Source organism: Myodes glareolus, chromosome 2 (assembly GCF_982192425.1).
Source record: "Myodes glareolus chromosome 2, mMyoGla1.1, whole genome shotgun sequence".
Classification (NCBI taxonomy): Eukaryota; Metazoa; Chordata; class Mammalia; order Rodentia; family Cricetidae; genus Myodes; species Myodes glareolus.
The window spans coordinates 111,022,398-111,047,434 of record NC_142027.1 but is presented as its reverse complement, the minus strand read 5'-3'; the positions used below and the strand labels follow the sequence as shown (position 1 = coordinate 111,047,434).

Genomic DNA, 25,037 nt, shown 5'->3' with positions numbered 1-25,037 from the left:
TTTGGGGGTGCTGTTCCCACAGAGGCCAGCAGTTGTGGAATCCCTTGGAGCTGGAGTTACAAAAGGTTGTGAGCTGCCTAACAGGTTCCGGGAACAGTATGTGCTCTTGATGGCTGAACCATCCTGCTTAGCCCAGCTACTGCCATTATTTTGAGACAGAGACTCATGTTGCCCAGTCTGGCCTGAACTGGCTAGCCAAAGATTACCTCGCTCTCTTGATCCTCTGCCTCCACTTTCCGAGTGTTGGGGTACAGGAAGGCACCATTATGCCTGGTTTATTCAGTGGAGGAACCGGAACCAAGTGCTTTCTGCCTGTTAGGCAAGCACTCTGTTGACTGAGGTACATCACCAGCCTCCTCCTCCTCAATGTTGAGAACTGACCCCAGCATCATCATTAATGTTTAGAACTGACCCCAGGGATCTCTACATACTAGGCAAATGCTCTACTTCTAGCAACAATCTCTGCTCTATCAAACACATACTGTTGAAGAGTCTATATTTTGCAGTGCTGAGGTAGGCGCTCAACCACTGAAACATGTCTTCAGCACGGATTTCAAATCGGTAATCTACCACTAAGCCACACCCCAGCCTTTCAGTGGAGGCATCTAGGCAGTGCATTATCACGGCGCCTCATCTCATCATTGGAGGAGGCTGAGACTGGGTACGTTCTGAGTTCCAGAGTCTTAAAAAAAACCTACAAAGTTGGCCGGGCGGTGGTGGCGCACGCCTTTAACCTCAGCACTCAGGAGGCAGAGGCAGGCGAATCTCTGTGAGTTGGAGGCCAGCCTGGTCTACAAGAGCTAGTTCCAGGACAGGCTCCAAAGCTACAGAGAAACCCTGTCTCGAAAAAAACAAAAAACAAAACAAAACAAACCAAAAACCAAACCAAACCAAAACACACACACAAACACACAAACCCTACAAAGTAACTACACGGAGTTAAGTAAAATTACTCCCTCCACCCCTTGTTTTGGGTATGTATGTAGCTCTGGCTGTCCTGTAACTATGTCTCGAACTCACAGAGATTCCCCCTGCCTCTGCCTCCCGAGCGCTGGGATTAAAGGCGTAAACCACCACGCCTGGCTTTAGAATTAATTTCTGGATGCTGAAAACAAAATCACCTTCGTGGGAGTCTAAATAAGTGTTGTGCCTTTGGACTCCGGAAGCCCGGCTGTGCGGGAGGTTGCAGCGGCCGCAAAGCCGAGTCGAGCTTTGCGACAGTGTCGTAAAGACCTTGCCGAAGCGACAGCATGGGGTTGTACGCGGCCGCGGCGGCGGTGTTGGCGGGTGTAGAGAGTCGCCAGGGTTCCCTCAAGAGCCTGGTATATTCCAGCAGCTTCCAGGTAGTAGGGCCGGGTGCGGGGAGGAGGGCTTGGGGAGCGGGGTCTGGTCGGGCGGGAGTGGGAGGCGAGGCCCGCCTTGGGTACAGCATGTCACCCCTGTCCCTCGCAGAACGTGAAGCAGTTGTACGCGCTGGTGTGCGAGACGCAGCGCTACTCGGCCGTGCTGGACGCCGTGATCGCCAGCGCCGGGCTCCTGCGCGCCGAGAAGAAGCTGCGACCACACCTGGCCAAGGTGAGCAGCGGCCGGGGCCTGTCGCCCACGCCTGGCTTTGCACCTCTCTCTGGGATCCGAATGGAGCTGGAACGGATGTGACTTCACCTGGAGCGTTATGTGATGAGTTAAATAGGACAGAGACACAAGCTAGCGGTGGCAGATGCTACCTAGCGGGAAAGGGTGATGATGGCAAGGAAGGCTGGGGGGTCCAGAGCTCCGCTGAACAGGTGGCTTCCTGGGGGAGAAGAACAGGCTTGTGAGGCAAGCAGGATACCGGGTTTCAGTACTGAATCTGCCTTCTTCTGTCTGTCTGCCTGCCTTTTTGTGACACTGGAGATTGGCATGCCATGGAAGAGCTCTATCCCTGAGCCACGTCCCCAACCCCTCACTAGGGCAATCTAGGCAGGTACTTACTGCTGAGCTGTACCGCTATTTCTTCTCTGGCCGATACTAGACAAGCTGTCTACCCTACTGCTGAGCCGTGCTCCCAGTCTCTTCAGTGGGGGTTGCCAGGCAGTTCTCGTTGAGCTACGCCCACAACCCTTCACCTGGAGATTCTAGGCAGGTTCTGCTGAACTGTGTTGTGTCCCCAGCCCTTGTTTTTTGAGACAGAGTCTTGCTAAGTTGCGCAGGCAAGTCTTAAATTGGTAACTCAGGTTGATTTCCAGGGTGTAGTCTTCTTGCTTAAGCAAATGAGATTGCTTGGATTATAGGCGTTTGCTCCCATATCGGGCCATTAATTTCTTGAGTGATCTTGGCCAAGAGAATCCCCTTGACGTGACCATCTGGACTTAGTCCTCTCTGAAGGGTTTCATGGTGCTAACAGTTTTCTGTTTTCCTCTCTCCAGGTGCTAGTGTATGACTTGTTGCTGGGGAAAGGCTTTCGAGGGGGTGGAGGCCGATGGAAGGCACTGCTGGGCCGGCACCAGGCAAGGCTCAAGGCTGAGTTGGCCCGGCTCAAGGTTCAACGGGGTGTGAGCCGAAATGAGGACCTGTTGCAAGAGAGATCCAGGCCTGGCCAAGGTGAATTAGGCTGAGGGGAGGGCGATGGCCCTCAGGAGGGACTTGCCTTCTACCCGCTCACTGCTGTACCTTCTAGCCTACCAGGTACCTCGGTTTGTGCGTGTGAACACGCTCAAGACCTGCCCCGAGGACGCGATCGATTATTTCAAGAGACAAGGTTTCTCCTACCAGGGTCGGGCTTCCAGGTGAGCACTTGGCACCTACCTGGGTACCTTCATTTTTCTGGATGTCCAGGTTCCTGGGGAAGCAGAACTCTATGGGAAGAGAGACTGGGGCAGTACCTGCTTTCTCTAGATGTTTTCCCCCTACTTTCCCAACAAAAGTTTCTTTCATTTATTCTTTTGCTTTAAATGATATATAAGTATGTATATCTATGTGTGGGTGTGTACTTGTGCCCGAAGAGGGCATTGGACCCTCTGGAGATGGTGCTACAGGCTGGTGAGCTGCTGGACATGGTGCTGGGGAACCAAATTTAGGTCCTCTGCAAGAGCAGTGTGTTCCTAACTGCTGAGCCTGTCTCCAGCTCCCCCCCCCCCAGCAGTGTGTTCCTAACTGCTGAGCCGTGTCCATCCTCCTCCCCCAAGCAGTGTGTTCCTAACTGCTGAGCCGTCTCTCCACCCCCTCTCTCCCCCCAGCAGTGTGTTCCTAACTGCTGAGCCATGTCTCCAGCCCCCCTCCAGCAGTTTTTTCCTCATCATCTTCTGAGACCTGTTTTATTTTCTTTTTTTTCTTTCTTCCTTTCTTCCTTCCTTTCTTCCTTTCTTTCTTTCTTTCTTTCTTTCTTTCTTTCTTTCTTTCTTTCTTTCTTTCTTTCTTTCTTTCTTTCTTCCTTTTAACCTTAAACTGCTACTCCTGCAATTCTTCGTCTGTGTTCTGGTGACCTGTCCATTTGTTCTACAGCCTAGCTGCTCCCTGTCCCCTTTCCAGTCTCTTGTCTAGACAGTCTCTTCAGCTGTAGGTCAAGACCCCACAGGCTGCAGAACAATCTACAGTTTGCACTATTTGGAAACAGTAGGTTTCTGAAGACACCGTGAGCACAATCCATTCATAATCAAACATCCATAAATCCAGGGTGCTTTTAGCAGCCTGTGTCTGTGTGTATCATTACATGGCTTCGTCTACCCTGGGCTCTGAACCCACAGTAATGCACTTTACACTGCACATTCCGGCCCAGCCCACAGACACTACACAGGGCATCTTGGCTCATATTTGAGACTACTATATATTAGGGACTACAGTGTTTTACTGCACATATAGTTTCTACTCTTTTAGAAACATAATGGTCTAAATACAGAAAACAAAGGTTTCAGTATTTCCCTACAGTCATACTGCTATCCCTTAGCCTGGAAGTATCAGACTAGTCTGTCTGGATTATATTGCATTAGAATGTCTCGTCTTAAAAACTGGTGTTTGATTTGCTAACTTGAGTTTCACAAAAAGTCACAACCATCTGCACCTGCAGTCCTAGGGACGCCGATGCCCTCTTTTGGTCTCCACAGGCACTGCCTGCACGCTGATGCAGACAAAACACCTAGACACATAAAGACTAAAAACAAAACCTAACCAGTGGTTGTTCCCTGCCAGCCTGGAGGACTTGCGGGCCCTCAAGGGGCAACATTTTCTTTTGGATCCTTTGTTGCCTGAGCTGCTTGTGTTCCCTGCACAGACAGATCTGCATGAGCATCCGCTCTACCGCGCAGGCCATCTCATCCTGCAGGATAAGGTGGGGGAGGGGCAGATGGGGAAAGGGAGGATACATGGGGAGTGCCTTCATGACTCTGTGTTCACTCAGCTGTTCACATCTGCTGCCCTGCTAGGCCAGCTGCCTCCCAGCCATGCTGCTGTCTCCCCCGCCAGGCTCCCATGTCATTGATGCCTGCGCTGCCCCTGGCAACAAGACGAGTTACATTGCGGCCCTTCTGAAGAACCAGGGGTGAGTGCTGGCAATGAGCTTTGAGGCAGAGGGACGGGTGTGGTCGAATCTTGTGCTTTGTGGGTAAAAAGTCTCACCGGATGATACAGATTGAGAGCATGGCTCTGGACAGCTCATAGCCTTGTCCCAAGCCAGGCTACTGGTGTGAGACAAAACTCCCTCAGTCCTTGGGGTTCTTCCCAGGCTGGTTATCTGTGGTCAGAACCCCTATAAGCCATTTGTTTTGTTTTGGGTGGTGGTATATTCGGGATTGAATACCCAAAGCCAGGTAAGCACTCTACCACTGAGCCACGCCCCAGCCCCTCACTGGGAGATTCTAGGCAGGTGCTCTACCACTGAGCCACACTCCAGCCCCTCACTGGGGATTCTAGGTAAGCCCTCTATTACTGAGCCACAGCCCCAGACCTATGTCCTGGCCTAGTATGTTACAGTTTAATGTTCTTTTGGGGCTCCATGCTCTATAAATTCTTAGTTTGGGGGCTGGCAAAATGACTCAGTGAGCACTTGCTGCTCTTTCAGAGGACCTGAGTTTGGAACCCAGCACTCACATCAGGTGGCACACAATTTCTTGAACTCTAGTTCCCTGGGTTCCATCACTCTTTCTGGACTCCACAGACACCTGCACACATGTGTCATACAGATACATAGAAGTTAAAGATTTATTTTATGTATAAGGTGCTCTACCTACATATATACCTGCTTGCCAAAAGAGGGCATCAGATCCCAGTATGGATGGCCATGAATCACCATGTGGTTGCTAGGAATTGAACTCAGGACCTCTGGAAGAGCTGCCAGTGCTCTTAACCACTGAGCCATCTCTCTGGCCCCTAAAACTCCCCTAGAAGTCGTAATTTAAAACAACTTCTCAGTTCTTTCTGCCTCCGCTCTCTTCCCTAGGAAGATCTTTGCTTTCGACCAGGATGCTAAGCGGCTGGCAGCCATGGCTACATTGCTGGCTCGAGCTGGGGTCTCTTGCTGCGAGTTAGCAGAGAAGGACTTCCTGACAGTTTCTCCCACTGACCAGCGTTATGGCCAGGTCCAGTACATCTTGCTGGATCCTTCTTGTAGTGGCTCTGGTGAGATGGGGATAATGTAGCTGTGGTTTAGCCCCACAGAAACTTGGACACTAAAGGCTACCAGTTAATCTTGGTATTACTTCTGACTTGTACTACAGGCAAATGCTCTCATTTATAAAATGGGGATTTTGGTGGGAAATGGCTTCGTAATTGCGGCGCCTTTTCCATAGGTATGCTGAGCCGGCAGCTGGAGGAACATGGGGGAGGCACACCTAGCAAGGAGCGCTTGCAGGCCTTGGCAGGGTTCCAGCAGCGGGCTCTGTGCCATGCACTCGCCTTCCCCTCTCTGCAACGCCTAGTCTACTCCACATGTTCCCTTTGCCAAGAAGAGAATGAAGATGTGGTCCAAGAGGCTCTACAGCAGAACTCAGGGATCTTCAGGTAATGGTGTGCCCAGGATCTGAGAGTCACGGCTACTTCTCATCAGGATCTGAGTCCTCTCTTTCTCTACAGACTGGCTCCTGTCCTACCCACGTGGCCTCACCGAGGTCTGAATACCTTCCCAGGGTCTGAACACTGTCTCCGGGCTTCCCCTGAGACCACACTCACTGGAGGCTTCTTCATTGCTGTGTTTGAACGGGCAGAAGTGGTGTCTAGGTGAGTGAGGAGGAGCCAAGTTTTTGTTTAAGGCAGGGTCTGTGTAACCCTGGTTGGCTTACAACTCAGTATGTAGGTAGATGAGGCTGGCCTCAGACTCTGAAGAGTTTGAGCCTATGCCTCCTGAGTGTTAGAATTAAAGGTGTGGGCCATCATATCTGCTAACCTCTGGCCTATTCTTCCAGCCCAGCCCCACAGGACAAAGCACTGGCTCCAGAACCTCTCAGCAAAGCTCCAAAAAGAAAGAAAAGATGCAAAGCAGCAGCTGGTGCCAGCATGCAGCCAAGCACATAGTGGCCACTGTGAGCCCTACAGCCAGTAAAACCATCCTCACTGTGTGGGAACCTTACTCCTCTGGGAAGGGCAGATGATGTCCTGGCCCTGTGGGTCCCTCACTGGGCAGCTATAGTCCTACCAGTTAAGTTGTTTATTTTACAAATAAAGAGCAGATTCAGGTCTATGACAGATCACAGTTTTATTTTTAATGACATAAGCAAGAACAATCTCACATTCATACTAAAAATCTTAGCTATGCTCACAGGAACTCAGTCTGTGGTGGGAAGCCCCAGCCTCCCTGTCCAGCGTGAGCACGGACAAATGTGCTCACACACCGAGGCTATGCCAGGACGCCTCTTCAGGGGCCCTAGAAGCAGGCCTGCTGTGGAGCTGAGGTAATTAGCTCAGACTGAATTGCAGGGAGGCCCCTTCCTTACCTGAGGCACAGGTAGAGGCTTCCTGTGCAGACCCCCACCTATCCCCATCCCCAAAGGCATTGGGACGAGGTCCAGCTCTTTCCCAGCTCCACACAACCCAGCCTAAACCCTGCCAGTCACAAAGGGAAGGGACCAGTTACAGCTACATCACATTGTTTATAAAGTAAGAATTACACTTATACGACATGTCCAGAAGGAGCTCTGCCCCTTCAGGAGAGCTGCCGGGGACAGCCATGAGCTCCTCCTTCACACAGGCATAACTATACAGCTAATTCCTACTATTCAATAGCATTTATATTTAACCACCTCAGTGAACCAAGCTTGAAGGAATTTAAAAGGCAATTTAGCTTAAATATAAAAATAAATTTTTATTTTGTTAAAAAACCTTTAAATATTTTTTTCTTTTAATTTAGACACACGCATTCATACTTCTCCCAAAGAGGATGGGCATGGCAGCCAGGCTCTGGGGCCTAAGGGTGTGGTTTTTAGAAGGAAAGACAGGCTGGGAAGGACCCTTTTCAGGATACAACTATTAGGAACCTAAAAGTGTAGTTCATTAATCTACAACTCCAAACTCAGGCAGAAGATGCCCTTGCCTGGGGTGTGTTACGTGGGGGAGGACCAACAGGGAAGTCTTTGCTCCTATAGGCTCCATCCCCTGGGCTGCCAGCCTTTAATTCAAAACACTATTGAGAATTCAGGAGTCAGTACTGTGGCTGTCACGCGGTGCCACTTTCAGCATTCAATTAGCTAGGACCAGGAGGGCCCAGGCGACATTGAGTCCGGCATTACCAACATGCCGCCACGCATACAATTCAATTCTTCCTCCAAACTCGATTCAAGGAGCAACACACATTAACATCAGACAAACACAATACAAGGCTTGGAAAATACAATCCTGAAGAGGCAAAGTAGGCCCGTGGGGTGGCGGGCAGGTGAAGAGGCAGCTAGAAGCAGTGGTGGGCAGTCTGCCTGCCCCAGAACTTTCTGGAGCAAACTTCTCCCCTGGCTCTGCCAGCTAAGTCTTGAGCTGCCAACCTTTTGGAGGCTGGACTGGCAGAGGGCTGGAGATGAAACAGACTTGGCAGAAGAGGCGAGCAGCGCCCACTGGGGTCTCCAAGGCAAAGCAAGATTCACTGGCATTTAAAAGGAATGAATCTTACAGGACAGGTGAGGGACAAAGCAGCAAGAAATGAGAGACCCTGAAGGAACCAGAGGAAGAGAACCACTTCTTATGGCCAAGCCAAGCAGGCAAAGCTCAGGGACACTGTCTCCCCCAATCCCACCTGATGTATATTAGGGACCCAGGTGGGTTCCATGCACCCTCTAGCAGAGACGGTGCTCAAGGAAAGGGGAGGCCGCCTAAGCTACACACTAAACAAGCGCTGGGGCAGCAAGAGGACAATATGTACAGATGTTTCTTCAGTTCTCCAGCCTCACCAGTGGGACTGTTCAAGTAAAGTATCGGGCTTCTGCCCTCCCTGGGGCACCCACTTTCTCTAGAACAGAAAGGGCCAGGCTGCCACTTCTGCCCTGGTGACGGGCTGGGTTTGCTATGGAATTCGAAGGGTCAGAGGCTCTTCCTAGCAGGTGCTGAGGTCCATATCTGGGCAAGGGATGGGAGAGTGGAGACAAGAGGCAGGTTACTTCTTGCGGGTATGCTGCCTTCGGGCCTGAAGTCGCTGTCGAGCCCCTGGGGTCTTGGATCCCGCGCCAATGGAAAACGAAGGGGCCGCTGATCCTGGAAAGAGTTGACAAGACTTCATCAGGGCAGCTGCTGCCACAGAAAATGTGCCTGGTGCCTTGCTCTGGGAAGTTAGGTCAACAGTAGAAGCACAGGTGTTCCACCAGGGCTTCCAAACCTGTTGGCAGCCCTCCCAGGCCTTGGCGGGAACCCATCAGAAACATGCAGGAACAACACCAAAGCAAATAAAAATAAACCTGTACAAAACAACACAAAACAAAAAACTCACCAGCATTTGGCTTCCCAAATGCTTGAGTTTCCAGAGAAGGCTCCACTCTACTGTTCAACTACCCTAGTCCCTGAGTGCCAGCAACCTGCTATCCTGATCACTCCTGGTCCAAAGGATGGGGTGTCATGCTAGCAACAGACTGTCTCCTTACCGAAAGTTCCGACTCCAACAAAGCCTTGGGCAGGTGCTGAAGAGGCCCCAAATGAGAGGCTGCTGCCGGCGGTGCCTATTCCAGGGGCAGGGGTACTCTGCCCAAAAGTGGGTGTGGATGTACCTAGCGGGAACAGACAGAAGAACTGCAGAGACTGGGCAGGTGTCAGAGCTATCCCCCAGTACCCAGTGTTGAGGAAGGTGGTCTCCGCCACCCCTCCATGTATAACTGCAGCAGGAGGTGTGGGGCTGTCAGGTTAATCCTGATCTGCCTCTTTTTCCTGGTTCCCTGCCTTCCTTCTCACACTCACCTTGTAGGGCCCCTAATACTCCCAGGATGCCCTCTGGAAATGGCTCCTGCTCAGCCTGTGCAATTACGTCAGGGCTGCTTTGTTCTGACATTGCTTCCAAGACCACTTTTCACCCCTCCTACCTCAAACACCCAATTCTTCTTTTTTGCTAATTTTGAGACTGAGTCTGTTATGAAGCCCAGGTTGGCCTGGAACTCTCCAACCTCCTCTCCTGCCCAAACCTAAGTGCTGAGATAATAGGCATGCACACAACTCCCAGCCCAATGCCTGGTTCAGATCATCAGTCCTGGTCCTCTATAGTGTCACCTGTCAATCATTCCTTTCTTCCCCAAAAAGGACTCTGAACAGCCACCATCACCATTCTTAAGTGACTTGACCATTAGTGAGAAAGAGTCATGATCCTTTGGTGTCAACACCACACACACACTTTCCCTATGTGTTATCTGTCTGGTGTGTATATTTGCACCAGTGCAATACTCATTCATGGAGTGTAGAGGTTGACAGTGGGTGTCTTCCAGAGTCTCTCACCAGTTTGGACCTGGCTATTTTGGCTAGACTGGCCAACAAGTCCATGGGATCTGCCTACCTCCACACACTCAGCACTGGGATTACAGGTATACACTGCCTCACCTAGCTACTGAGTACTGGGGACTGAACCCAAATCCTCACACTAAAGTGGCAAGCACTTTGACTGTTAAGCCATCTCCCCAGCCTCATTCACCTGCTCAGTCTAGAGGTTGCCTGAAGCTCTGCACACTGCTTGTGAACTTATCATGTTTCCAAAACCTACGACCAACTATCTGGCAAACCATACACTTCCTCTGGCTATATCCCTTTTCTCACTGTCCTGGAAGACTCATTCACAGGCCCACCTCTCACCTCCCTCAAGAGCTTCTTTCTCCCTTATTTACCAAAAATGTCAGTAGCTCTTAGGGCCAAAATTCACCCTGCACACAGCAAACAAGATTTCTTCACCCTTCAACTTGAAATTCCGTGACTTCCCTAGATATTTAAAATCCCAACAAGGAACCCTGGCTATGACTAGCCTTCTACTCTAACCAGCCAATCTTGCCTGTTCTCTACTAATGAACCCACCATCCCTGCTTCTGTTGCTGTGCCCTGACATTAACTACCCTCCCCTGCTGCCAGCATGGGTGTCTACTATCACAGCAGTTGGGAAGCTGGAGTATGAAGATCTTGAGTTTGAGGGCAGCCTGAGTTACACTCGGAAACACACACACACAACCAAACCAAGAAGTCAGTGAAATGGCTCAGTGAGTAAAGGCACTTGCAGCAAAAGCCCAGCGATCTGTGGTATATTCCTAGAATTTAAGAAAAGGGGAAGGGGAGAACCAACTCTACAAAGTTGTACTGATCTCTACCTGTACATGATGGCGATGCATACACACAAAGAGAATGAGAGCCTACACACACACACACACACACATGTAAGTTAAAATGGGTTGGGGAGATGGCTTGGTGAGTTAAAAGTACTTGCTATGTAAGCATGAGCAACTATAAAATAAAGCTGAATGTGGCTGTATACACATGTATATACCAAACACAAACCACAAACATTTTTCCCTTCCATTCATCACTTCCTCAAAGGCATTGTGATTTTGTTTTTAAATGGGGCTGGAGAGAGAGCTTAATGGTTCCATAGAACCCAGGTTCAATCCCAGCACAAAAATGGCAGCTCAAGTCCCAGAGGATCCACCACCCTCTTCTGGCTGCTGGTGCTCCAGCATGCATATGGTTCACAGACATACATCAAAACATGTATCAAAACACATATATACATATACCTTCCTAAGATTTTTTAAAAATTTGTGTGTGTGTGCACAAGTGCAGTGTCTGTAGAGGTCAGAGAGCAGCAGCATCAGATCCCTTGCAGTTACAGATATAAGCAGCTGAGAGTCACTAGATGTGGGTGCTAGAACTGAGTTTGGGTCCTCTAAAGAACAGGTCTTATCCCCTCCAGCCCTCCAGAAACCTTTACTGGCTAGCTACACAGGGTCCCTCCATCATTAACTAGCTTAGACTGCCTACAACTTACTTGTAGGCTGTTACACACTAAGCCTTATTAACAGCTCCCAATCTTACCTCCAAACACAGGCTTGCTTTCAGGCGTATTGCCCACATTGAAGGCGAAAGGTGAGCTCTGGCTGGTTGTGCCCAGGGTGTTCTGACTCAGGCTTCCCCCAAAGGAGGTGGTGGTGCCTGTGGTCCCGCTCTGTCCAGATCCAAAGCTGAAAGTTCCAGAGGTGGAGCCAGTGCCTGGAGTAGCACTAAGCCCAAAGCCTCCACTGCCAGAAGCTGCTGAGCCACCAAATGTGAACGGGGATGGAGTAGAGCTGCCAAATAAAGAGCTGCTGCTCCCACTGTTGGTGGTCTGTGTGGTGGCACCAAAGCCAGAGGTGGTGGCTGAACCAAAGGAAAATACAGATGTGGTGCTACCAAAAGCGGGCTGTGTGCTGGCAGGGGTGCCAAAGGTGGAAGCTGTGGCTTTCATACCACCAAAAGCCGGCTGTGCAGCACTACCAAAGGTGGCTGATGCTGGGGCTGCAGATGGGGCTGAGGCCACAGAGTTGCCAAATGTGAAAGAGCTGCCAAAACTTGGAGCAAGTGCTGGCTTGGTGGCCCCCTCAGCAGCTCCAAACGTGGGCTGTGGGTTGGCTCCGGGGTAGGCTGGGAGTGCAGGCTTGGCACCAGAGCTAAAGGGAATGTTGAAGGTAGGGGTGACAGTGTTGCTGAAGGTAAGTGTAGGGTGGCTGGTGGTGGCGGGGGCTGAGGTGGAGGTGGTAAGGGTGCTGCCAAAGCCACTAGCGCCACTGCTACTGCTGGCCGCTGTCTGAGCAGAACTGCCAAGGGGCTGGCTAAAAGAGGTGCCTGCTACAGATGCTGCTGTGGCAGGGGGCTTGCCAAACTGGAAGATGGAAGGCAGGGCTGGAGCAGAACTGGCAGCAGTGACAGAGGGACCTCCCCCAAACAGAAGTGGCTGGGAGGTGGAAGTCATGGTATTGCTGGCAGTGCTGGCCACAGAGGTCACTCCAAAGCCAAATACAAGCTTTGAGGCAGAAGTTGTGGTGCCAGAGGCCACTGTGGAGGTGGCAGTAGCCAGGCCAGAGAAGAGAGGGACTGGTGTGGCTGTAGTGGTGGCTGTAGCAGTTGTTTGCTTCAGGGAGAAGGGGGCTGACAGGGGCATGGTTGTAAATGGCTCCACACTGTCAAAAATAGGCTTGAAAGTGGGAGTTGTAGTACTGGCTGTGGTGGAGAGGGTGGTATTGGACGAGGCTGTAGTGGTGGTTGAGGAGCTAGACGGCAAGGGGGTATCATTCTCACTTTTAGGTGTGGCCATAAAAATGGGCTTAAACATGGGAGAAGCAGAAGCTGGGCTAGGCATGGCCAGGGAGGAAGAGTTGGCAGGTGGGCTCAACATCCCGAACAGCATGCTGGGCTTTGGGGTCGGGGAGGGGGCCTTGGAGGCTGGGTTGCTGACAGACTGCTCAGCCTGAGAGACCCCAGGGGACTTGGTGTCAGTGAGTGGTGTGGCAAATGAAGCAGGAGTCAGCCCCAGGAAGGTGGCTGTAGGTTTGGAGTCCGAGGAGGTGCTGGCCACTGGCTCTGTCGGTGGTGAGACAACAGGGGTCAGGAGGCTGGGTGTTTTCGGAGGCGAAGGGGCTGCAGTAGTTGCTGCTGCTGCAGGTTCTGTGAGGAAAAGGAAGTGAGATGAGTTCTGAGGTCCTCTGCAGGCAGCACTCGGCATGCTCAGCACCACCAACGTACAGGGACTCAAGAAGGCATTATTTCCACTCCCAGATTCCAGGAAAGACAGAAGGAAGAAAGCAGGGGAGCCTACCTGGGGCTGCATGTGGGGTCATGAAGGAAAATGCTCAACTCTGATGTCTACTTACTTACCTACATGTGTCTACTCATCAAACAAAGACCCATCATGTTTGCCAGCCCAGCAAGGCAGTGTCTGTGTGAGCCCCAAGAGCTGCTCATCACACCTGCACTCCAGTGTGAGATGCACAGCTACACTGCTGTGTCCATGTGCTGTAGCATGAATGTACCAGCTGGCAAGGTTTACCAGCCTTGCCCAGACAGAAAGAGATTTTAGTTATTCTAGGCTTGGGATCCAGAAAGCTAGGACACCTTATGGTAAGGATCATATCATATTGCAGATACTTCTCAGGGAAGACATAATGTAATTCTCATAAATGACACAGACTCAGGGCAGCTAGGGCAGATGCCTTTGAATCATGAACCCATTTTGACAGTCTGCCTTCCTGTATATTTCCAGACCAGGGCTTTCTGAAGCCCAGAACCAACAGGCTCTATACCTGCGTCATGTCAAAAGCCTGTCATTACAGGACAGAATGCTCTTCTTACCTGAGGATGGTGGGGCTGGAGAGTCCTGCATCTTCTTCAAGCTCTCCAACAGTGGGTTAGAGCTAGGAGCTGGGAGGGAGGCTGATGAGGCAGCAGGCCCCACAGCAGGCAGGGTGAATGTGAAAGGAGGATTGGCGGCAGGTGGGGTTTCAGTGGCCGAGGTGGGGACATCATCTGAGGAGGAGAGACAATCTTCTAGCAAGTTCCAGAGCAAAGGTACAGGAAGCTCAGAGCCTAAAATGCTTGTTCAGAAATGTTTCCCTATTCTCACAGGTGGGACGCTAGACTGCTGGTCTCAATGAAGACCCAAGCAGGTTTCCCCGAGAAGAAAAAAGGAAGCTGGAGGGTGGCAGTGGCACTTGGCCTGTGCTGGAGTGAAGGCAGAAGGACTATGAGGGTGATGCCAACCATTTTCACTAACAAAACAAAACTTCCAGGTCGCGTGGAAAAGTGTTAGTGACAGCTACTGGAAATAAAACTGGTGAAATCAGGGGACACAAAATTCAAGAGCTGGCTATGGTGGTATACATTTGTAACCCAGCATTTGGGAGGTTGAAGCTGGGTTATGAATTTGAAGACAGTCTTGGATAGATGAATCTAGACTCAAAACTGAAGCAAAGGAGAATAAAGCGTTCTACTACTTCTCTTCCAAGGAGAGTTGTGGAGACAAACCCCAAAGACAGCGAGGTGTTCAGGCCCTCTGGATCACACTGCACTCTGCGCCCTTACCTGTCTTGTCCTCCAAAACCTTGTTAAACCATTGCAGTGAAGCTTTCCTCTCCATGTCCAGGTCTTCGGCCGTGATGGAATAGCCAAGCTCAGGGGGTGGAGGCTACCCAAGAGAACAAAGACAGGTTAGGCTGACCCCCAGAAACGGAAGAAACCTGTTCCCAGTCCGAATCTAAAGAGAGCTGAGAGGGAGGGACAAGACATACCAGGGTGAGCTGGTCCCCTCGCCGGGAGGGTAGTAACTGAATTTTGCGTTTGCGTTGCCCAGAGCTGCCAGATGTGGGTGGGGAAGTCCAAGAGTTCTGCTGCTTCCCAGTGGCTGAATCTGCAACTACAGACAAACATAGGTTTGCTGGCCTCCCTGCTCCTCCAGGGCAGAATGGTTTTGTTGGAAGACATCATATTTTCTGTGTGTGAGTGGCCTGCAAGTATCTGCAATGTTATTTGAAAGGTGCACACAACTGCTTCAGGGATGGGAGTGACTCCAGTCCCACATGAGCTCGTCACCTACCAGTCCTTGCATTCTGCACTGGACTGTGTCTGCTTTTTTCTCTTCTCACACTAAGGATCTATTAAGGGCCAGATCATCTTCCATGCCCCAGATAGAGCAATGTTCTCTTAACTTCAATGGTGTTAACTTCCACTGCAGACACCACCCTCAGCCCACATGGCTTCTCTACTTACCCTTTTCTCTTGGGGACTCCTTGTCTGTTACCAAAGGAGCTGAAGAACTGGAAGGGTGACACGGCTCCTCCTCTCTGTGGGGATGGTGAAAAGGCTAGATTTTGTTTGGGAAGACTACCAGGAGTGCACAGCACCTCACTCGCTCACACATGGCCAATGTCTAGAAAGACCATGGCTCCCGGTCTTAGCACGTCACCATGTCACACTTCTTGTAGAAGTGGAGGTGGGCAGTTGTCAAAGGCCACAAGCAATTGGTCTTTAAACACAGAACTGCGAAGCTATACTCAGAGCCTGACAAGTCTAGGGTCCCAGACTGCATTTTCAGGCTCTAACAGTGGGTTAGTGATGGAGCTAGGAGTGAAGCTGGTGAGAAAGCAGGCCCGTGACAGACAGGGTGAAAATAAAAAAGGCTGGGTGGCATGGAGGGTCAGACACAGACAGACCTGATCCCCGAGGGAGCCGAGCTCCAGTGAAGAGTGAGCTGGGGCCAGGGACCCAGGCTCCCTGCTGACCCGATCCACTCTGCACTCCACTCCCAGTGGCCTCTGCACCACTCCCACTGGAGTACGAGACAGAGAATGGACCCCAACCATCAGTGTGCTCAGACTGCACGACAGGGGAACAACTGTAGCAGGCACTTGCTGTTCTTCTAGGGTTTGACTCTGATTTGCTGAGTCAGAGTCAATAAAAAGCCCAAAAGCCAATCCCTGTGAAGCCCCATTCCCCCCATCCAAACAAAGTGATCAGAAGTGAATGGTGATTACCTTGTTTTCTTGGCTGGCCTCTCTGGTGTCTGGGAGCGAGAGGAAGCTGGGCTAGAAAAGGGGGATGAGGTGGGGCCACCACTCCTCTTCCACAGCTGCAAGTCAAACAGAGTGACATATCTAAGACTACCACTTAGAACATTACTATAGAGACATTCTGAATAGGCCAGGCATGGTGGAGCTCTGATTTTTGAGGCCAGCCTGGTCTACATAGTGAGTTCCAGAACAGCCAAAACCAAACCAAAATAAAAAACAACTTTTTTGAGAGGCTGGAGATATGGCTCAGCAGTTAAAAAACACTTGCTGCACCTGTAGAGGGTCCAGGTTTGGTTCCCAGCACCCACATCAGGCTGCTCCTAAGTACTGTAACTCTAGTGCCAGGAGACTGGATGCTTTCTGGTTTCTGTGGGTACCTGCATGCATGCATATGGTGCACCTAAATTCACAGACTCAAATAAATAAGTGGTTTTTTTTTTCCCCTTTCAGAGTCCAAGTCTCACTGAATAGTCCTGGTTACAATTCTTTACGTAGACCAGGCTAGTCACAAGCTTAGAGTATGCCACTGCACCCAACAAAATAATAAATCTTAAAAGTTTTTTTAAACCACGTAAAATAATGCTTGTACCCATTACAGATTCCAACAATGATGATCTACAGGTATACCTTTATTTTGCAGATTCTGACATTCTATCAGGATAAGCTTACACATATTAAAAACTACAAACTGGGTGTGGTGGTGCAAGCCTGAAACTCCAGTAGCAGAAGCAGAAGCAGAAGCAGAAGCAGGACAACCACTGCAAGTTCAAGCCCAGACTGAGAGCATAGCAAACTTCAGGATATCCAGAGATCCATAACACCTTGTCTCAAAAAACAAAACCAAACAAAAAAAGATAACTGATCTACCCGTGCAAGCCTATACAGCTACTAGTGTCAATGTCAATATTAATATCAAGTCTGCCTGAAAGCAAAGCTGCCTGGCTTCCCTACCCATAGATATTATGACTCTAAACAAGAATGACAACTACCTTCATGTTTTAAAAACATGCACTAAATTCCAACTGTTTACACATCTCATCTACATGTCAAACTGAACGAACCCTTTCAACCAAATCAGTACCACCTACTGCACTGTTGTTTTTCCATGGTCCATTTGCAGCATTTATATCAGTCCCACAGATCTATGTTTTTATCTTATTTGCTATTTAAGGCTTTGTATTTGTTAGCCTAGAGACAGATCCAATGCCAGGCAACAGAGAGTGGTCTGCATCTTTGTTCACGGCCCTGAGAGATACCTGAGAGATACCACGGGTGGAGCTGTAGGAGCTGGTGATGGCATTGCGGCTGGAGCTGGGGATGCCTCCTGTGCATGTACTAGTCAGGGAGCTCACAGAGGAGGTCCGAGACCGTTTGTTCAAGTGGTCATCTGAGCTCTGGGAAGCCAGACTTCTCTTCAGGGAGCCAGGCCTAACAGAAAGGAAAAAGACATGCTACTGAAGGTATGTTCTTCTAATATTTCCTCCATGGCTGCAACACAGCTTTTTGAATAAACCTAAAGAAAGCCATAATGTTCTCACGGCACTATCAGCAAATGACAAGGCGACCCATATCTGACACAGTGAATCGATAAAGCACAGCATGGGCAATGCACACAGGAATGCAGAGAGCAGAGCACATGTGTGGGGTTGGAGGGAAGGATTACATCTTGATTGTGGCTTCATGGGGAACTTTAATGTCCTTCAATAAAGCTGTTCAGAAAAAAAAAAACAGAGTTAAGAACCAACCACTCTCAGCCGGGCAGTGGTGGCGCACACCTTTAATCCCAGCACTTGGGAGGCAGAGGTAGGCAATCTCAGTGAGTTTGAGGCCAGCTTGCTCTACCAAGTGAGTTCCAGGACAGTCAGGACTGTTACACAGAGAAACCCAGTCCCAAAAAACCAAACCAAACCAAACAACAAAAACCAACCCCCCAAAAAAGAGCAAACCACTCTTCTGAGCCTCCAACCCCAAAAGGAATCTCCCCCATAATCCTCTCTGTAGGCCTGTGTTTCTAGCTTTGCTACACTATGGTCCCAGGCAACCCACATCAACCACAAACCAGATGACTGACACTTCAGTTTTCACCTGTGCATCACAGCCAGCCAGCGGTTCCATCCTTTCACACAATAGTGCCTTAGTTTTAGAGGACCATTATCTTAGCTGGCTCCTGGATCTCTGGGTTTCCCCTGAGACCATCCCCTAGGCTAGAGCCTCCAAAACCACCTGATCACTAACGTTTATCCATTTCAGGCCCTTTTATATCTCAGTGGTCCACAAGATGTGTGCATGTCTCCTGAAATGCAGTACAGTGAGCTGAACACAAGGCTTCACAGACAGCCCTTTTACCACTGGGGAACCTATGTCCCTTGCGCACAAACTTTTTTTAAAATTTTAAAATTCAAATGTAGAGATATTTAGTATTTATCTTAAATTCCATGTTACAACATTTCTTGAACTGCAGAAGCCTTGTGATCTTGTGAACCTCCTGTGAAGGGTCAACTATAACGTGTTAGTGAAGTAGATAAAGTAAGACAGAAAAGACCAATTATTGGACACGGACTTGTTGATTTATTTAGTAGTTTACTTAAAGCACTGTAAGATTTCACTAGATACTCGGAATAGAATGACCTGGAGAAACACAAGGTTGTTGCCCTTAATAATCTGAACACAAATGCTTACGCCTATCAACTGTAATATATGCCTTTAAAACCACCCGACTACCATGTACGCTTCTGTAAAATCTCTCCTGCTCTTTCACCCACCCTCCCCTTATGGTTTTAGAGTATAAAATAAGAACGCAAACTGAAGCTAGGTGCAAGGAAGGCCTTTCAGGAGCTGTCCTGGTTTGGTCCACTAGTGAATACATCTCTCCTCCACTCTCACTGGTGTCAGAGCGCTTATTCCAGAAAGATTACTACAACATTAGCACAATAGATAGAATGTCATTAAACACAGACCCTCTCTGTGCATCTCACTCAGATTAGTGGAAAAACATGGCAAGATACTGGAGAGAAAATACCTAAGCATAGCAAACTAGTCAAAAAGAGTGTGAACTGGACAGGATGCAGAAAGCGAAGAGGAAAGCTGACAGAAATAGATGTCAAAGCGCACTTTTCCAAGCATCACCAAGGGTTTAACTTACTTGGGCACAAATGCAGCAGGGACTCCGTTGGCAACAAGGGGTTCGAATGCTGAATGCCCACTCCCACTGCTATCATGGCGCCTGTGATAAACCAAAAAGTCCCCCATTAAATATTGCGCCTGTCTTCCCAACCCTTGTAAGCATTTCCCAGACCAGCCATATAACTCAGCAGGTAAGGGCACACGCTGCAAGCCTGCTGACCTTCATGTGACTCTGGGAATCCTTGGACCCCACAGGTAGAAAAAGAGACCCTCAGAAGCTATGCTCTGCCCTCCATGTATGAACCAACTCACACACAAACACAATAAACAGGGCAAAGAAAATTGAAAATATTTCTTCATATTCCTAGGGTCCAGTACTACCTCTGTAGAGTATATATTTCATGCTAAACAAGAAAAAAGTTATTTCAAACCACTTAGTTCTGGAAAGTACATTACTCTAAAATGATCCTGGTTAACTAAGGAGCAAGAAGGACCCTGTAATACACCTCAATGACTCAGGTACATCACAAGAAGGAAACACAGAATCAAGTTCTTGTTATTCTGTCCAAACTATACCAGAACTCATTATGAAGCCTCAGGCTATCTTTGGACTTCCAGTCCTCCTGGCACAGTGCTGGGGATTACAGGTGCCAGCTACAATTCCTGGCAGATTTATCAGTTTTTAGTGGCTGATTTTGTATCAAAATATTACAAATTCAGCTGCATTATAGGTAACACTCCACACATCCCCAGTGCTCCAGAGCTGTTAGGAAAGCTCTATACATTACACACAAGAGTAGACTCATGGGGTTGGAGAGATGGCTCAGTGGTTAAGATGCCTCAGGGGTTAAGAAGAATCAGCAGTTAGACCTGGGTTCAATTCTCAGCACCCACATAGCAGTTCACAACTGTCCGTAACTCCAGTTGTACAGGATCTGGCATCCTCACATAGTGATACATACAGGCAAAACCACAATGTACATTAAATCTTTGAAAAAAATGGAAGAGCCTGGTAGTAGTGGCGCATACCTTTAATCCTAGCACTCAGGAAGCAGAGGCAGGTGGATCTCTGTGAGTTCGAGGCCAGCCTGGTCTACAAGAGCTAGTTCCAGGGCAGGCTCCAAAACTACAGAGAAACCCTGTCTCGAAAAACCAAATTAAAAAAAAAAAAAGGAAGTGAACTGTATTAGAGCCCTTACTATCAAACTGTCCCAAGGCTCACATTGGAGCTGGTCCTCTATACCTTCGTGGAAATCAACTATATTTCCACAAATTCTCTGGAGTTCACCTGGCAAGCCGGTTTAGTACTCTTCTGATCAGTACCTTCTCTTGTTTTCCTGGCCATCGAGGGGTAGCTGGTCTTCTTCCTCCACTGTCCTTTTCTTCTTTTCTTTGAGGGCATTCAGCACAGTCTCCTTCGCACAAGGGTCCGGGACATTACTTGATGGTGAAGACAATGTTGTGCTGAGTGTCTGCTCTGGCCTGGAACAAAAGATAAAATTCTAGAAACAGAATATTTTTATCTATCACGGACAGAACAGAAACCAGAAGCTAACTGACAATTGAGACCTTAACTCATATATGTGTAGAAACTATCATGATTAGTAAATCAGGCCTGGTAGCTTAGCCTGCAATCCCAACAGTGAGAAGTCAGAAGCAGGAGGATCATCCTGAGTTTGGAGCCAGTCTGAGAAAGTCAATTTCAGGTCAGCCTGTTCTACGAATAGAGTGTGACTGAGTGCACACACACGTGTGTGCGTGTAGAAATGGCTCAGTGATGAAGAGCTGCACAACCACGAGGACTGGTGTTCAGATCCCAGCACCACATAATTAAGGCATCCAGCATAACCTGTAACCCCCGTGAGCCTCAGGTTAGGGAGACACCTTGGCCTCAAGGAAGTAAGTGAGAGCAATAAAGGAAATCTGAGGCTTTCTTTTGGTCTCCACAAAGGCGCAGGTGCTTACCTGTGTATGCACATGTTTGTGTATACACACACACACACACACACACACACACACACACACACACACTCACATGGATGAACGAAGTAACTTGCTGTCCGGAGGGGCAATCCTCACAGTCACTGGGCTACACACCATTCTTGAGTTCCGTGCAGACAGCACAGCCTTCTTGTGACCACCATTCCAGCACACCGTTGGCAGTGCCCCAAGCAAGGAGTACTGGGCCTGCTGAATGGGATAGCGTCTTCGGGGTGTTATAACGAACCGACTGGATAAAGAAGACCCACACTCTCTGTAGAAAATAGGAGAAACATGCTGGAACCAGAGTCTTAAAGGAACACCTAATTCAACTGACTGCAGAAACAGAGGCATTAACACTTCCTTTCCAGAGAACATCAACCTCTCTCTCTTATTTATTTTTAGCGGTGACAAAACTCAGGAGTGTATGCACGCTAGACAAAGTACTCTGCCACTGACAATGCAGATCTTAGATTCTTCTAAGCAACAGGGAACACAGCATTTGGACGGCAAACTTCTCCCGTTCCATCCGAGGGCAGGAAAGATCAGCTGCTTAACGGCTGTCTCTACCACGGTCTTCAACAAACTAAGAGGGAACCTGGAAACCTTGCCCACACAGGCACTTCAGAAGCACATGCAGATGGGCTGTGTAGGGATAATTCTGTCCAATTTGTCTGCACTACATAGACGGAGCCAAACATGAACAGGCATTCATCACCTCAACCGAACACATGTTATCAGGGCCAGTGAAATGGGTGCCTGTTGTCAAAAGCCTGATGGTGTGAGATGAACCTCAGGAGCCCACACGGTGAAAGGAGAAAAACAAACAAACAAAACCCCCAACAAACAAACATGCTTTATCCAGAATCTAGGCTGACTGCGGTGTAGCACACCTGTAACCCCAGCACCGAGTAGCTGCAAGCAGGAGGGTCAGCAGGCCAAAGTCATCCTCACCTACAGATTGTGTTCATGGAACAACATGAGCTACAGGAGATCGGTATCTCAGAAAAACTAAAACCAAAGGCTAGGCAATGAATGGGCAGAGTGCTTGCTGCTATGAATGAAGCTGAGGATTCGATCCCACCACAGTACTGTAATCCTGTCCTTGAACTCCTCAGCCAGAAGGTGGAGGCAGGAGAATGAGGAGTTCAGGGGCAGCCTCAACCAAAGAAAGGGTTCGAGATCAGCTGATCTGGACCACCAAGCACCCTACCTTAAAAGAAAAAAAAAATAGTGAAAAGACAGGAGAGTAATGAAGAAAGGGAAAGAGGTGTAATAGAAAGAAAAGAAAAGGTCACATCAAAGAAAAAAGAAGTAAGGGAAAGTCGGATTTTCAGGGGGAGCCCTAGGTTAAAGCTGCAGCGACCCTAAAAAAGATTGCCATGACTTACCGGTGGGGTAGCCGCCGGGAGGGTCGTAAAAGCGGGGTGGGGAGCGCAGGATAGACATGGTGGACTCGCTGGGCCGCCGACGCGGGCGGTGGGGAACGTGAGGGTGGGCGGCGGCCCGGCCTGTCCCGAGGGTCCTGCGCCACGGCAGGCTGGGGAGGGCCGGGCTTGCCCAGGTAGCTACCCATAAGTAAGAGCTCAGCGGGGTCGGGGCCTCCAAGCGGGCTGCGGGGCTCACAGAGGCTGCCGTTGACCGCCGACTTAGCCGGAGGCGGTGAAGCAGTGAGCGCGGGCCGCGGGTGGCGGCGCGAGTCGCGCACGAACGACGACAGGCCCCGTGAGCCGCGGGGCTCGCGACTCAGGCCCCACCAGGCCGCGCTCGCCCCCACGGCCAGCCAGGCCAGCGCAGCCGCCGCAGGCACTAGGTAGAGCGCGAGGCCGAGTAGTGCTAGGCCGAGTGCCGCGGCACCTGCCGGTCCTCCGCAGCCGCGGGCACGGCCCCGACCCTCCCGTGTACCCAATGGGGGCCGCGACCTCTCGACTCCGCCAGCCGCGGCAGCCGACGGAGACATCGCGGCTCCGCGCCGCGGAGCGGACTTAAATATCCCAGAGTACACCGCGCCGCGCGCCGCCGCTTACGTCACGGTCGCCGACGCGGCGCGCCGGGTGAAAAGGGAAAACGCTGCGGCGTGGCGAACGAGGCGCGAGAGGCTGGTTTTGAAAAATTACGGTTTAGGTAGGCGTTGTTGACCTTTAATCCCAGCATTCAGGAGGCAGAGGCAGGAGGATGTCTGTGAGCTCGAGGCCAGGCTGGCTCACAAAGAGAGTTCCAGGACAGCCAGGCCTACGTAGAGACTTAAGCCCTGTCTCGAAACGTAACGAAAAGCCTGGGCGGTGGGCTATGCACGCCTTCAATCCCAGTACGTGGGAGACAGAGGCAGGAGAATTTCTGAATATGAGGCCAGCCTGGACTACACGATGAGTTCCAGGACAGCCAGGGATACACAGAGAAACCCTTTCTCAACAAAACAAAACAAAAAGACAAACAAAACCAACTCCCCCCCCCAACCCTCCCCCCAAAAAAACCCCAACCAAGAACAAAAGCACAACAAAAGAAACCAAAACAAAACCCATCTGACAACCTGTTCTGACACTTGAGGTTGAAGAAGAGCCTCATTAGAAATCAGGGCAGTGGTGGTGCACGCCTTTAATCCCAACACTTGGGGGGCAGAGGCAGGTGGATCTCTGTGAGTTCAAAGCCAACATGGTCTAAAAGAGCTATTTCCACGACAGGCTCCAAAGCTCTCTGAGGGAGTCAAAGACTAGATAGTTCTAGTTTTCCTTGTTCACCTGATGCAGAAAGCAAGTTATGATGGAAAGTAAATTAGGTACAAGACTTTGGACTCACCAAGATAATCAAGTGTAAGTATTTTCTCTGAATTTGTCAAATGCAAATGGACTAGACATTATTGATGTATTTATTGCCTGTATATATTGTATATAGATATTGTACTTATTGTGTATAGTTTCTCTTATATTAGTTAGAGCCCTTTTAAAATTTTAGACAAAAAGGGGAAATGTAATGATATTTCATTTGTATTTTAACAAATAAACTTGCCTGAATATTAGAAAGTAAAACAGTCCCACTGGTCAGCCTTACAGACCAGGCAGTGGTAACACACACTTTTAATCTCAATAGCCACACTAGTTTGCCATAGAAACTTCAATTCCAACCCTAGAGAGGATTATAGAATAGGAGGAGATAGCTCTCAGACTCAGTCTTAGTCTCATTCTGAGGTTTCCTGGAGGCAGGATCACCATTTTTGAACTAGGTCTACGTAAGAGCCAGTGGCTGGCTGCTTTGCTTTTTCTGGCCTTCAGGTTGAACCCCAATATCTGTTTTTATTAATCGTGCTTCACCCAGAGCTTCCCAATTTGGCTTGGGTGGTCAAAAAGACTCAGGGTCTGTCTGTGTCTACTTCAGTGCTGGGATGATAGGGCCTTGCTGCTGTGCCAGGGTTTTTTTTTTTAGTTTTTTGTTTTTTGATTTCAAGATAGGGTTACTCTGTGTGACAGTCCTTGCTATCCTGGAACTTGATTTGTGCACTAGGCGGGCCTTGAACCCAGAGACCCACCTGCCTCTGCCTCCTGAGTGCTGGAACTAAAGTGTGCACCACCACACCAGGCTGCTGTGCTCAGGTTTTACACTCAGGCTGGAGGTCTAAGGTTAGGTCCTGTGCTTGCACAGAAAACACTCCCAGAGGAACCATCTTCCCAGCCCACATTTTTCTTTTGGAGGTTGTGGGGGCGATTGAAAGCTGATTCTCCACAATCAAGAGCAAGGTAAAGCCAGGCATGGGGAGAGAAGGCAAGATGGACAAGAGAGAGGGGGGTTGGGAGGGAGAGGCAGGGGCCAGAGTTCAGAGACAATGCACATTGTTTAGTTTGTAATGAATACTAACTGAATAAAGTCAGGAGACAGGCTGATCCTCATCAGGAGTTTTCTTAGTTTCTCAGGTGGAATCCAGGGGAGCTTTATTGCGTAGCTGCCAGCTTTTCTGTAAAGGCAGACCCAGCCTCACCTGTCAAGCTTTACCTGGGTCTCAGG

At 49.6% G+C, this 25,037-nt stretch overlaps 2 protein-coding genes across 2 annotated transcripts; one reads left to right on the top strand and one right to left on the bottom strand.

Annotated features, from left to right (window-relative positions):
* Nucleotides 1-1,205: 1,205 nt before the first annotated feature.
* Nsun5 (NOP2/Sun RNA methyltransferase 5) lies at nucleotides 1,206-6,646 on the top strand. Its single transcript, XM_048433836.3, has 10 exons — nucleotides 1,206-1,343; nucleotides 1,453-1,575; nucleotides 2,406-2,580; nucleotides 2,657-2,765; nucleotides 4,165-4,303; nucleotides 4,398-4,513; nucleotides 5,411-5,589; nucleotides 5,760-5,970; nucleotides 6,043-6,186; nucleotides 6,372-6,646. The coding sequence occupies exons 1-10, from the start codon at nucleotides 1,251-1,253 to the stop codon at nucleotides 6,478-6,480; spliced, it is 1,398 nt and encodes a 465-aa protein (XP_048289793.2). The 5' UTR covers nucleotides 1,206-1,250; the 3' UTR covers nucleotides 6,481-6,646.
* Pom121c (POM121 transmembrane nucleoporin C) lies at nucleotides 6,645-23,017 on the bottom strand. The gene is made up of 13 exons (XM_085682271.2): nucleotides 22,433-23,017; nucleotides 21,097-21,315; nucleotides 20,385-20,543; nucleotides 19,081-19,161; nucleotides 17,195-17,366; nucleotides 15,903-15,997; nucleotides 15,139-15,212; nucleotides 14,661-14,785; nucleotides 14,455-14,557; nucleotides 13,726-13,899; nucleotides 11,437-13,041; nucleotides 9,024-9,146; nucleotides 6,645-8,640 (listed from the first exon to the last, which is right to left on the bottom strand). Exons 1-13 carry the CDS (start codon nucleotides 22,999-23,001, stop codon nucleotides 8,543-8,545), a joined length of 3,597 nt encoding a protein of 1,198 aa, XP_085538397.2. The 5' UTR covers nucleotides 23,002-23,017; the 3' UTR covers nucleotides 6,645-8,542.
* Between the last annotated feature and the right edge of the window lie 2,020 nt (nucleotides 23,018-25,037).